General features: G+C 48.2%; 1 protein-coding gene across 2 annotated transcripts; it reads left to right on the top strand.

Moving 5' to 3' along the window:
• Positions 1-3,759: 3,759 nt before the first annotated feature.
• On the top strand, positions 3,760-14,225 carry LOC144326276 (zinc finger MYND domain-containing protein 19-like). 2 transcript variants are annotated; one of them, XM_077922823.1, is made up of 6 exons: positions 3,760-4,022; positions 5,284-5,343; positions 10,060-10,166; positions 11,414-11,554; positions 12,068-12,248; positions 13,477-14,225. In XM_077922823.1, the coding sequence occupies exons 1-6, from the start codon at positions 3,972-3,974 to the stop codon at positions 13,618-13,620; spliced, it is 684 nt and encodes a 227-aa protein (XP_077778949.1). In that variant the 5' UTR covers positions 3,760-3,971; the 3' UTR covers positions 13,621-14,225. The 2 variants fall into 2 exon arrangements, with proteins under 2 accessions (XP_077778949.1, XP_077778950.1); XM_077922824.1 differs by lacking the exon at positions 3,760-4,022 and adding an exon at positions 4,339-5,033.
• The last annotated feature ends 268 nt before the right edge of the window (positions 14,226-14,493 follow it).

Below are 14,493 nucleotides of genomic sequence, written 5' to 3' on the forward strand. Positions count from 1 at the left end.
CTGCTCTGGCAAGCCAGAGCCGCACACGGAAACGCCGTTTACCTTCCCACTAGTAAGTGGTCCCTATTTATCTACTTGCACCCAAGGTTGCTTTCGAACTGCTAGGTTGGCAGGCGCTGGGACTGAGCAACGGGAGCGCACCCCGCCGCGGGGATTCGAACCGCCGACCATACGATCGGCAAGTCCTAGGCGCTGAGGTTTTACCCACAGCGCCACCCGCGTCCCTTGCCGTATATAATGCTCAATAACTTGTAACAGTAACGAATTGCAACTAACTACCCAATTGGTGAAAGCAACTCTCAATCCTTCATTTGCATACTGGTGGCCCAGAGTGAGAACTGCAGCCAGTCTGAATACATAACACTTGGGACTTTTTGCATGTAAAGCAGGTGTTCTGCCATCAAGCTTTGCTCTTTCTTCAAATACACGGAGCCTGTGCAGTTTTCCATTTTGGTTGGAAGAGACCCAGAGTGTCATCTAGTCCAACCCCCTGCAATGCAAGCCTCAATGTATTCAATATGTGTTTCTTAAATACAGTGGTACCTTGGTTTAAGAACAGTCCTGTTTAATAACGATTCAGTTTACGGACTCCGCAAAAGCGGAAGTAGTCTTCCAGTTTGCGAATTTTACCTCAGTCTAAGAACGGAATCCGAATGGTGGAAGGGCACCGGCGGCGGGAGGCCTCATTAGGGAAAGCACGCCTCGGTTTAAGAACGGTTTCGGTTTAAGAATTGACTTCCACAACGGATTAAGTTCGTAAACCGAGGTACCACTGTATGCATATTTTAACTGCTCATTTTATTAATGTTTTGGTTCTTTTATGTCTATTTGTTTTCAACGTCTGGCTTCTTATTGATTATTTAAATGTATATATTTTATTTTATGCAGATAAGGCGTGCTATTTACAAGATAAATTCAGCACAACTAACTAAATAAAAGGTAAATGTAAGCAGTATTACAGTTCTGCCAAACATTAGCTTTCTTAGAATGTGTAATCCACAGTTAAGACTTTTAAAATGTGCTGATCTGTACAATGATACGGAAAGGGGGGGGCATGTCTTCTCCAACCCTTTCCGCCGGTCACCAGAGGGTTCAAGGCGATGACCTCAAGGGGCACACGACCCCACAGGAACCCCAGTCCCCTCACTGTTACACAAGCACCACACTCAACCCCAAGCCCCATGAATAAAGTGCCTTTTTCCCTTCCTATGCCCGTTTGTTATCATGAATAGACCGGGCGAAATAAGCCCGAGCACCTTATCCCCCCTCCCACTCAATTGTTTCCATTGGTAGACCGTACAAAGTTGTATTTTGTATCTTATGAATGAACTCGCCTATCTGCGTACTGCAGTGTTCTACCCAATCAGAACAATGCATTCGCCTTGCAGAGCTAGCTCAGCTCCAGCTGTTGCACGCCTCGTTTAACCTTTGACAAGCTGCTGACAGCTCCCCGCTGGGAGAACAATGGAATCGAAACTCGTAAACTTGTAAACCTGTCAAATCTTGCTACAATGTATCTAGTTATTTCCAAATTCAACTGTCACTACCTAAATGGACAAAAATACATAAAAATTCATAGAAAATCAACCGTAGCACTGATTCTCTCGCTTTCGGTGCCAATCTGCTCAATTTCTCTACGACTTCAAGACTCCTCCGGTGTCCTCCATAATTCCCCAAGCGAGATGTCACGTACACTCAGGAAGACCCTAATCACCCTGCCAAGCCTTTCCTCCAGGCAGTGCCAGGTGACAGATTTTGCAAACCTGGACTCTATTGTTCCCTCATCAGGATGTACTTATCTGTGCATATCCCCAACTCTGCATATTTCCCCCCTCCCTCCTCCATATGTTAATCCTGTGTAACCCAACCCTTTCTTAATGTATTCATGATGTAACCATGATGTATTGATGATGCTTCTGCACTGTATCATGGGAAATGGAGGGAAGTTTTAAAAGTTCATGTCACCCCATCCTCGGAGTTCAATCTCGCCTTGAACCTGTTGCGCAATAAACATGGATCTTCTGCATCTTCTAATCTAATCTAAGCTAAGATGAGCTGAGCTGAGCTGAGCTGAGCTGGTAGTGTTGATGTGTATAGTTGGTCAGTCGCTTTTGCACAAAGACTTTTAAGAATAAAACTCTGCAAGGATACTTTTCTCGTGGACTCTTTTATGCCGACAAGGGTCCGAGGACCAGGCTGAGGCGACAAAGGGAGGTCAGAACCCTTTTTTTTTTTTTTTACAAACACTGACAGGAGCTTCTCACTTGGCAGCAGATGCATATTTTCTACTTAATGTATATCTCACATTTACTTCTTGCATATGCTCTACTGTTTCATTGAAATTTGCTTCCGAGGAAGCATAGACTGCAACTTTTAAAAAGTAAAGGTAAAGGACCCCTGACAGTTAAGTCCAGTTGTGAACGACTCTGGGGTTGCGGTGCTCATCTCGCTTTACTGGCCAAGGGAGCTGACGTTTGTCCGCAGGCAGTTTTTCCGGGTCATGTGGCCAGCATGACTAAGCTGCTTCTTGCGAAACCAGAGCAGCGCACGGAAATTCCATTTACCTTCCTGGCCTTACCTTCCTGGATTCTCTGCTGGATGGGAATGTGCCTGAGGCCTCATCAAAGGCTCAGGTCGTTATTATCGTCAGGAGGCGATTCCGAAGGCTCGGCTGGAGGAGGATGAGCTTTATCAGCTTGGCCGAGCAGAGATCCTGACACGCTGGAGCGGTACCTATTTATCTACTTGCACTTTGACGTGCTTTCAAACTGCTAGGCTAAATGCAAAATAGATTCTAAATGAGAAACTACACAGATTCCAGAACAAACTTTGTTTCTGAAACTTCAAAGTGAAGTGCTGGCTAGGTTACACTTTTAAGAAAACGATGCGAGAACTAGGGTTACCTTAGTGCATTACATTTACATATCATTGGGTGCTATCACAACTGAGCAGAAAGAGTGAATGAAAGTCAGCCTTATTCTCAAAGCACTCGTTCAGGATTCTCTTTAACACAGGAAGTGTAGAGATTTGTATTCCAAAGGATGACAAGGAAAGGCTGAAAGGTAACTTCAGCATAGTGGTAGATTTAAAATTGGTTAGAGTTAAATGGGAAAGAAAAGGAGGGGAGGGGTGGTGAAACATATTATTTTATACAGTGTGCATGTGGAGTTTTTTGTCAGCATCAACTGGGTAGGTTCACTTTCTATTCGCTTATTACATTTCCTTGGTAGTGAGAGGGACTGGGGGTGCATTTATTAATTTTGAAGGACAGGGACTAGCTTTCTGTGGAGTGTGGTCCATAATGTGTGTATAAAATTATTATAACAATGTCACAATATATTTTATCGGTGCACACTAAGGTACTTTATATGGCGTAAATTTTATTTTTTATAGACACGCAGTAATATGTACAGGATTTATATAAACAGACAAAGCTAAAATATACTATACGTGCACTAATATGGGATACCCCACCACGCACATAATGCTCTCTCTCTCTCTCTCTTTTAATATATATATATATATATATGGGACGTGCCCTTTAAAAGGCGGAGGAGGGAGGTTCTCATCGCGTGCTCAGCCGTGCCCATTCGTCGGACGGGAGTGAGAGAAAATTCCCGCGAGCGCGATGTGCGTCATCGGCCGCCGCCGGCGGACACGTGATGCGGCGTCTCGGTCGCGCCGGGCGGCCCTCGGGCGGCTATCAATGACGCGTCGCCGCGGCTAGCACGCTGATTGGCGGGCCGCGGCTTCAGGTTGGAGGGGGAGAGGGGAGGAGTTGGTGGCGGCGGCAGAAGAGAGGGGCAGCATCAGCGGTGGCGGCGCGCGCTGCCCCGCCCCCCGCTTCCCATCCTCCTGCGCGAGGCGGCGGCGCATGGCATCGGGGTCTCCCTCCGGCCTGCGCCTCTTCCTCCTCCTCCTCCTGCTTTCCCCTTTCCCACCTCCTCTCCGCTCCCTGCCAGGCCAAGGCCATGACCGACTTCAAGTTGGGCATCGTGCGGCTCGGCCGGGTGGCCGGCAAGGTGCGCGTGGGGCTCCGTGGGGCGGCGCGGAATGGGAGAAATAGGATTTGCGCGTCTGTATGCGGTGTGCGTGTGTTTCCGTGCCCGCGCGTGTTCTATGTTGGGAGATCCGCGCCCCTTCTTCTATCACATCACCGCCCTCTCGCGCGTCTGACCTGCTCCGTTACGTCACACAGGACCCCTCTGTGACGTCACTGGGTTCATTGGGGTTCCATGATCCCTTTAATGTTATTATTATTATTATTATTAATTATTTTTAAAGGTAGAAGGATGCGGGAGGCTGGTTTTCGTTTAGGTCCCTTTTCTCTGTTTTACTCTCTCTTTGCATCTCTCCCTGTAGAGGGGTAATGAGCTGTTCTGTGGAGCACTTCCCGTTGGTGGACCTCAAATGGGGAGATCTATTTCTTTTTATATCCTTCGTATTCAGGCTATAAAGGGGTCCATAGCTCACTGGCAGAGCACATGGGTGGCATCTGCAGTTTCAAAGGGTTACATAGCAAGTGATCTGAGAGGCTTCTTTCTGCTTTGGGGTGTGCCTACTGGTTAGACTAGGTGATACTGACGGATTTGTAGTCTGACCTGATCCTAAGTTGCTTCCTATTTTCTTGTGCAGGTTTGATACATTTCTCTTTATACATACTTGCTGTAACTTTCTTTTGTTGTTGTGCTTTTCTGTTTTTGTTTTTTGGAATAATCAACATGGACCACAAAGGATGTGTACCAATACTTGGTGCAGTGTCTTGCTTTTCAGGTTGTTTGGGTTAAGTTTTGTATGTTAATCTGTTATAGCAAAAACTGAAACACAAAACTGCTCTTTAAAGACTAACTGATTTGTGTGGTATAATTATATTGGGCCAGAGCTGCCCCTCTTAGTTGCAGATTTTGGTCTCTGAGCAAGAACTTACATTTTACAGTTCTTTCTTCCTCTCCTCTCCTACTTCCAAAGGCAAGAGAAAGGCAGTACACTCCTTTCTGGCATTTGGACTTCCTAGAAGGCTTGTGGACACAATGGTAGGTAGAGATCCCAGAATGCTCAAGGCTAACCCTGGAGCAGCTTTCCCCTGGTTTAGACAAGTGTGTGACGTATGCGCGGTCAGATGAATGACCTATTTAAGGTGTAAAACTTCTCTTTTCAGTGTAAGATGTGCCCTGGAATAGCTTAAAGTGTTGTTGTGCTGAAATGAAAGAAGAGTGCCTTGCTAGGGATTGGAAAAGTATCCACAATATAAAGTATTTAATTATCCTTCCTTTTTTATTCTAGACAAAGTACACACTGATTGATGAGCAAGACATTCCACTTGTGGAGAGTTACTCTTTTGAGGTAAGAACCATGTTATCTACCTTATTTCCACATTCCAAGTGTTGAATTCAAACTCCCATCAGGTCCAGTCAGCATATCCAATGGTCAGAAGAGCATTGGGAGGACCACATGCCATCTATTATTCCTCTTGATCAGGGATGGGGAACCTGTGGCTCTCCATATGAACCCTGACCTGACATGGTCAGTAATTAGGGTAGATCAAAAACAGGAAGGGTTGACTGTCTAAGGAACCTGCTTTAAGCAAACTCATGAAAGCCAGTGGTCTCATATACAGTAATGACTATCTGAATAAGTTGGCAGAGAGAGAAGAGGAGGCATTTTCCCTTGAAACAGCATGTGGGTCATAAAAGGACTTGGCCCGATCCAGACATCTGGGTTTGGACTTGAGGACTTGTATGAAAAGTACCAAGTTCTCCAAAGACTCAAACTGTTCTCTGAAGTAGGATAACTAGGCAAGTTGTCCTTCACTTGCAGAATCAGGAGTAGCTTTACTTTAGAATGCATTTTCTTTTACAGGTGAAACTCGAAAAATTAGAATATCGTGGAAAAGTTCATTTATTTCAGTAATTCAACTTAAAAGGTGAAACTAATATATGAGATTGACTCATGACAAGCAAAGTAAGATACAGTGGTGCCTCGCAAGACGAAATTAATTCGTTCCGCAAGTCTCTTCGTCTTGCGGTTTTTTCGTCTTGCGATGCACGGTTTCCCATAGGAATGCATTGAAAATCAATTAATGCGTTCCTAGGGAAACCGCCTTCAGACCAGGTCCGGGGACAGACTGTCCCCGGACCTCTTCTGAAGGCTGGGGGGGGGGGGGACAAGGGCTTTTCTTCCCACCCCCAGCATTTTAAAAAACCCTGGGACAGCGGAGGACTTCTCCGCTGTCCGGGCGATCTTAAAATGCTGGCGGGCGGCATTTTAAAATCGCCCCGGGACAGCGGAGGACTTCTCTGCTGTCCGGGGCGATTTAAAAGCCCCTGGGAAGGCAGGCAGGGGGGACAAAGACTTTCGCCCCCCGCCCGCCTTCAGAAGGTGTTCCCGCCCCCCCCCCCGGCCCGCCTTCGCAGCAGCGCTACGAAGCCCGGCGGCTGGGGCAGGTGTTCCCGCCCCCCCCCCACCCCGCTTCGGAGCAGCATTCCGAAGCGGGGTGGCTGGGGCAGGTGTTCCCGCCCCCCGCCCGGCTTCGCAGCAGCGCTACGAAGCCCGGCGGCTGGGGCAGGTGTTCCCGCCCCCCCCCCTGCTTTGGAGCAGCGTTCCGAAGCGGGGTGGCTGGGGCAGGTGTTCACGCCCCCGCCCGGCTTCGCAGCAGCGCTACGAAGCCCAGTGGCTGGGGCAAGTGTTCCCGCCCACCCCCACCCCGCTTCGGAGCAGCGTTCCGAAGCGGGGTGGCTGGGGCAGGTGTTCCCGCCCCCCGCCCGGCTTCGCAGCAGCGCTAAAAAGCCCGGCGGCTGGGGCAGGTGTTCCCGCCCCCCCACCCCGCTTCGGAGCAGCGTTCCGAAGCGGGGTGGCTGGGGCAGGTGTTCCCGCCCCCGCCCGGCTTCGCAGCAGCGCTACGAAGCCCGGTGGCTGGGGCAAGTGTTCCCGCCCCCCCCACCCCGCTTCGGAGCAGCGTTCCGAAGCGGGGTGGCTGGGGCAGGTGTTCCCGCCCCCCGCCCGGCTTCGCAGCAGCGCTAAAAAGCCCGGCGGCTGGGGCAGGTGTTCCCGCCCCCCCCACCCCGCTTCGGAGCAGCGTTCCGAAGCGGGGTGGCTGGGGCAGGTGTTCCCGCCCCCCGCCCGGCTTCGCAGCAGCGCTACGAAGCCCGGCGGCTGGGGCAGGTGTTCCCGCCCCCCCACCCCGCTTCGGAGCAGCGTTCCGAAGCGGGGTGGCTGGGGCAGGTGTTCCCGCCCCCGCCCGGCTTCGCAGCAGCGCTACGAAGCCCGGTGGCTGGGGCAAGTGTTCCCGCCCCCCCCCCACCCCGCTTCGGAGCAGCGTTCCGAAGCGGGGTGGCTGGGGCAGGTGTTCCCGCCCCCCGCCCGGCTTCGCAGCAGCGCTAAAAAGCCCGGCGGCTGGGGCAGGTGTTCCCGCCCCCCCCACCCCGCTTCGGAGCAGCGTTCCGAAGCGGGGTGGCTGGGGCAGGTGTTCCCGCCCCCCGCCCGGCTTCGCAGCAGCGCTACGAAGCCCGGTGGCTGGGGCAAGTGTTCCCGCCCCCCCCACCCCGCTTCGGAGCAGCGTTCCGAAGCGGGGTGGCTGGGGCAGGTGTTCCCGCCCCCCGCCCGACTTCGCAGCAGCGCTACGAAGCCCGGCGGCTGGGGCAGGTGTTCCCGCCCCCCCACCCCCACCCCGCTTCGGAGCACCGGGAGAAGCGATCTCCCCGCAGCCCCTTGCTTCAAAAGAGGTCCGGGGGCAGACCTCTTTTGAAGCAAGGGGCGGTGGGAAGAAGCGATCTCCCCGCCGCCCCTTGCTTCAAAAGAGAAGACCCGCTGTCCCCGGGGCAAGCTTCGTTTTGCGAAGCAAGCCCATAGGGAAATTCGTCTTGCGAGGCAACTCGAAAACGAAAAAACCTTTCGTTTTGCGAGTTTTTCGTCTCGCGAGGCGTTCGTCTTGCGGGGTACCACTGTATGTCAAGCCTTTATTTTTTATAATCGTAATGATACGGCTGATGAAAACCCCAAATTAACAATCTCAGAAAATTAGAATATTGTGAAAAGGTGCGGTAGCTATTCAATCCATAACATCTGCAATGGGTTCCTGAGCCTTTAAATGGTCTCTCAGTCTGGTTCAGTAGGAAGCACAATCATGGGGAAGTCTGCTGATGTTCTTTGGGATGTTCCCAAAGTGCTGTATCGAAGCACATTAATGGAAAGTTATGCGGAAGGGGAAAGTGTGGCAGAAAAAGGTGCACAAGCAGCAGGGATGACCGCAGCCTGGAGAGGATTGTCAGGAAAAGACCATTCAAACGTGTTGGGGACTTTCACAAGGAGTGGACTGAGGCTGGAGTTAGTGCATCAAGAGCCACCATGCACAGACGGATCCTGGAGATGGGCTTCAGATGTCGTATTCCTCTTGTCAAGCCGCTCCTGAACAAGAAACAACGTCAGAAGCGTCTTACCTGGGCTAAAAAAAAAAAAAGAACTGGTCTGTTGCTCACTGGTCCCAAGTCCTCTTTTCTGATGAGAGCAACTTTTGCATCTCATTTGGAAACCAAGGACCCAGAGTCTGGAGGAAGAATGGGGTGGCACACAATGCCAGATGCTTGAAATCCAGTGTGAAGTGTTGATTTGGGGAGCCATGCCATCAGCTGGTGTTGGTCCACTGTGCTTCATTAAGGCCAGGGTCAACGCAGCCGTCTACCAGGAGATTTTGGAGCACTTCATTCTTCCTTCCGCAGATGAGCTTCATGGGGATGCTGACTTATTTTCCAGCCGGACTTGGCACCTGCCCACACTGCCAAAAGTACCAAAACCTGGTTCAGTGCCCATGGGATTACTGTGCTTGATTGGCCAGCAAACTCGCCTGACCTGAACCCCATAGAGAATCTATGGGACATTGCCAAGAGAAAGATGAGAGACATGAGACTGAGCAATGCAGAAGAGCTGAAGGCTGCTATTGAAGCATCCTGGTCTTCCATAACATCTCAGCAGTGCCACAGGCTGATAGCATCCATGCCACGCCGCATTGAGGCAGTAATTGATGCAAAAGGGGCCCAAACCAAGCACTGAGTACATATGCATGCGTCTACTTCTCAGACGTCCAATGTTGCTCTATTTGCAATCCTTGTTTTGCTGATTTCATTTACTATTCTAATTTACGAGATTGTTAATTTGGGGTTTTCATCAGCTGTACGCCATGATGTCACAATTATAACAAATGAAGGCTTGACTTATCTTGCTTTGCATGTCATGAGTTTATCTCATATATTAGTTTCACCTTTTAAGTTGAATTACTGAAATTATCATGGAAAAGTTATTCTAATTTTTCGAGTTTCACCTGTATATAGGCTTCATGTATTTTTAGATTGGAGTTTGGGGAGCTTCATAGAAAATGTATTGCTCTTGGAAAAGGGGCAGATTTGAAATACACTGACATTACACTTTCACCCATTCATTTACCTGATATCAACAGGTTCTGCACAGGCTTTTGAGGTGTCTGGGGGGAAATTAGAGACTCATCATGGTTTATATATATCCTCAGGCTCACTGAACAAGAAGGCTCTGATCTTATATAGAGTCTGTTAACTCAAGCACATAAACTGGGTTCTTGAGGCAGAGTTTGCATCTCATCTGACATTTCCCATGTCCATTATTGACCCACTTTCTCTCGTCTGATATAGACCTGACTGATTTTGAACTTTAGAGGCTCTACTCAGAGTGCCTCTGCCTTCAGATGTTAGGAGAGTGTTGACTGGGAACAGAGTCCCTCGTCTGGTGGCACCCTTTTCCTGAAACATTTTCCCTAGTTATAATATGCATAGCACCATCATTTAATATCTTTTATGTGACAAGAGAAAACTTTTATTAACCCAAGTGTTTAATATTTTGCTATTTCTTTTTTTATTAACATTTCTGTTACTTGGTTTGCAGTTTTCTGTTTTAATGACCATTACGTTTCTGTCTATTAATAGTTTTACTTACATTTTACTTTGTTTCGTATTTGAAGCTGCTATGGTGTTTAGATGAGCGTACAAATATTTTAAACAAAATGCATGAAGAGATGTGTTCTCTGTCTTTGGCCAGGCTCGGATGGAGGTCGACGCAGATGGAAATGGTGCTAAAATATTTGCCTTTGCATTTGACAAAAACCGAGGAAGAGGGTTCGGACGCCTGCTGCATGAGTTACTGTGGTAGGTATCATTGTGCAGGGGGTAACATAGCTGCAGGTTTCCAGACTGCTGAGGCATGTGTATGTATAGTCTTTGGAGATGGGCACTACAATGGCAACTCTAACGTGTCAGGGTAAGCCATAAGCTGTGGTTTGCTGTGCATGAGCAGATAGCGTCTGTATTACCTCTCCCCATTCATGGTGGGAAGAAACAAACCACAATCCCTGGCTTAGCATTGTGTCCAAACCAAGGGGTTGTGGTTTGATTTTCTCCTGACAACCCAGAGTGTGTAGCCAATGTTTGTTTTTAGCTTTCTGATTGTGATTTGTTGGAGGTGAAACAAACCATAGTCCCTACTTTGGACACATCTTCTAAGCTCAAGGGATCATGGTTTGTTTTCTTCTAGTATGAGCAGAGGGGAGACAAATACATTCACAGTAAATCATTAGCTAAGGTTTACTGTGATGTACAAACTGAGCCACCATGTAAAAGGAAAGTGGGCTGTGTTGTGTGTTAAAGTATCTTTTCCCCCTCCCTTTTTCTCTCTATAATTTGAACATACAAAACTGCCATATATTTAGAAGGAGGTTGATCCATCTAGCTCTGTACTGTCTATGCTGACTGACAGCAGCAGCAGCAGCTTTCCTGGGTTTCAGGCAGGGGACATTCCTAGTTCTACTTGGAAATCTTGGAGGTTGAACATGGGACCTTCTGCATGCAAAATGTGCCAACCCATCCAAGTGCCACAGGGCTACCCACAACTTGAAGCCAGGGTTCCTACATCCAGAGACTCTACTGCTGAGCTATGATCCTTTCCCTTTAACAGCTTGGGTGACTTAAAAGAAAAAAGAATTTGCCTGCTACCTAGAAGATGCCAGGTGTATTTCTAAGGCATTTCCCCTGATCACCACCCAATTTATCTCTTAACTGCAGGGATGCCTGCAGAAGGTCATCAGCAGAAGATCTTAAGAACTGGACAGGGGGGTGGGTGTCCTTTATGCCTTGGGTCCTATGCCGTGTAAGGTTTTAAATTTTCAGACCCAGCACCTTGAAGTCAAAGTAAGCTTGTTAAGCTCTTTTGCATCCATTGAGATGTGTTGTCTCCAATGACCTGCCCCGGTTAGAACCCTGATAGTAGCTCTTTGAGCATGTTGGAGTTTCCATACTGCCTTCAAGGGCAGCCCATGATGTATTATAGGAGTCCAAGCAACTAGAAGCATCAGAATTCTTCCTTTCAGGAATTGCAGGTGGCTCGTCTTCTCTTTCAGGGAGAGGCATCGGGGGGGCATCGCCCCTGGCTTTCAAGTCATGCATTTGAATGCAGTGACAGTGGACAATCGTCTAGACAACCTGCGATTGGTTCCATGGGGATGGAGGCCCAAAGCCGAAGAAATCTCTAGTAAACAAAGGTAAACTCTCAATAACAGTGTCACAGGCAAGAGGGACAAAAGGGGCTGGAAGTCAAACAACTCCAGAACGTGTTTCTTTGCATAGCCCCTTGATGATTTTTTATGTGTGTTTCTTTGCATCTGAAGAAACTGTGGTGCTAAGTTCTCTCTGGCCTGGCCCTAGATGGGAGGATATGTCTCCCACCCTAGGTTATTTATTCCACTCAAACAGCAACAATTCTCAAGAGTTCCCTTGAATGAGGAATCAGTTGTTAAACTACTCTGGTAATTGTATGTCTGCTAGCGAGAACAGGGGCCTTATAACAACTTTCAGCACCCTTAACAAGCTAAAGTTTCCATAATTCTTTAGGGGAAGACATAACCGTTTAAGGCTGTATCAGAGTCCTTTAAAGGTATGTTAAGATTGTGGCTACTGTCAACTCTCTGCTTTGAGAGGTATGGAGTTTTAACATGTTGCAATGGTGCAGCACAAGCTTGCTGCGGAAATGTTTAATTTGCTGTTTTTTCTTGAAGGGAACAAAGCTTATACTGGCTGGCGATCCAGCAGCTTCCCACAGACCCCATAGAGGAACAGTTTCCGGTGCTGAATGTGACGCGCTATTATAACGCTAATGGGGATGTTGTGGAAGAAGAGGAGAGTTCGTGCACATACTATGAATGTCACTACCCTCCCTGCACAGTGATTGAGAAACAGGTGCGTTCAAAACCAGAAGCAAGTCATGGATAAGACTGTTCTAGGCTGGCTGCTGCAAGTTCACCCTCTTCAGTGTGGTTGCTTCTTTTAAAAAAACCAAAAAGTCCTTAGGCACAGCTAGTGTGTTCTTTGTACCCCCTGCAAGGAATTTCTCTGCACCGTTTTTAGCCTAAATAGTTATCCTGGCCAGCGGCTTCCAAGCTTCAGACACATCTCTCTCTCAGTGGTGTTCTGTGAAGTACAACTGACTGTGCTACCATTCTATTTGGATAACCCTTCATCCTACCTCTCGGTGTGGAAAAGTCAGTGTTGCACATAGGCCCAACCCCCCTTTTCCTAGCCCACTTTTTCTTAGGACAGGGTCATGGGGAAACAAGATCAAAATGAACAGCTCTGGTTTTAAACCTCACTGAAGTAACTTTGTTGTATAGAAGGATGGATAGAAGTCACCCGAAAAGATAACCTGTACAAAGGGAATCTGTTCCTCTGATGACGGTTTTGGATGCTTTGTGGAGGAAAATATGTAAATAGGTCTGTGGATATAGAAGCGTTCTTGAGCTCAGCAGGAGAGCATCGGTTTTGAGTCCTAGGTTCAGTCTCTTGCTAGAGCTGTGAAAAACCACTGCTCGAAACTTTGGAGCACTGCTTCTGTGCAACATAGGCAGTACACTGAACTGGGCCATAGTAGTCTGATTTGGTGTAAGGTAGTGTTCTATGTTCCAAAGCCATAGTTATAAACCCAGGGGTGGGGAACTGCAGCTTGAAACTCCCTCAGCCCCATTCAACCTGGCCAGTGCAGGAGGTGGGGGTGGCGAGCGACACAGCTCCCTATCCTTGTTGTAGACCATGAGGGAAAGAAATTGAGAGTGCAGTCCTGTACGTGTTTACTCAGTCCCATTGAATTCAGAATGTGTAAGTTTGGGTGGGGGTGCAGAAGAAGAAGAAGACACTCATAATGAGACCTTCAGGTTCATAAACAAGAGAAATGCACCAGTGGGGGCTGGATAATATTTTATCCACAATGAAAATCAAGGCAGCATTTTGTAGGGTTCCCAGGCTGTTCTACTCAGATCCTGACAAGGCCTGCTTTAGTTCCTACAAAGATTGCACTGGGACTGGCCACCTTAGGACCCTTTTGGTTGGCTTTTTTTTGGGGGTGGTGGTGGTTTTCTTTCTCCAGGGGCCCTGAAAAGGGATACTGATTTTTGTCCCGTACTCCTCTCTCCAGTTACGTGAATTTAACATCTGTGGGCGGTGCCAGGTCGCACGGTACTGCGGCTCGCAGTGCCAGCAGAAAGACTGGCCGGCCCACAAGAAGCACTGTCGGGAGAAGAAGCGAGTCTTTCAGCAAGAGCTTGGACCAGAACGATGACCAGCTGGCTGAGGCCTTAGCCCCACAGGGCACCTTCCCAGAAGGTTAAGGAGGAGTTGCCCACTTTGCACGGACTGCTCACTTGAAGCCAGAGGCATTGACAAAAAGGAGAGAGAGAGAGAGAGAGAGAGAGAGAGAGAGAGAGAGAGAGAGAGAAAGAAAGAAAGAGAGGAGAGATTTTTATATATATATAAAAAGACAAACCAATCCCTGTGATGCTTGAGGAAAGGGACTGACTCTTCCCTTCCAGTGTTAAAAAAAGAAAACGTCTGAAGAAAAAAGAAAAAAAAGACTACTGGGGAAGCTCTCCTGCTTGGACGCTTTCTGTTATTTATATGTTAATATGTTTGTAAAGTTATGTACAGAGGTTTTGTTTTGTTGTTAGAATGTCTCTTACATAGGACTCATTTACTGTAATGTTCAAGTGAGAACACATTGTTGGTTGAAATAACTGTCCAGTAGCAAAAAGAGAAACAAAAACAAAAAAAGTTTTTCCTCCCCCTGTGGCTAGGAGAAGGCCTGGGGAGCTAGCTCAGAACATCAGCAGTTAAATCTGAACAACTCTGCATGGAAAGTTGTGTTTGCAAGTAAAGGATTGGAATGGATTGGCTGCCTTTTTTGCTCTTTTAAAAACTTGAGCAGCTGTGAATGATTGTCCACCACCATCAACAGCATGCTGCTGGTCTGTCCCCCCCACCCCCATGAGTGACACTTTCCTCTGAAGATTGCAAAAGCCGCTGAGCTGCTTAGCTGCTTCCCATCACTGTTCTTCCCCATCTGTTTGTAGAGGCAATCATGCCCCCCCATCCTGGTTATCATAGTTCCTAATGATATTTCCACCACTCCACAAGGAACCATGGGCAGTAAGGTGAA

This window comes from Podarcis muralis, chromosome W (genome assembly GCF_964188315.1).
Source record: "Podarcis muralis chromosome W, rPodMur119.hap1.1, whole genome shotgun sequence".
NCBI lineage: Eukaryota > Metazoa > Chordata > Lepidosauria > Squamata > Lacertidae > Podarcis > Podarcis muralis.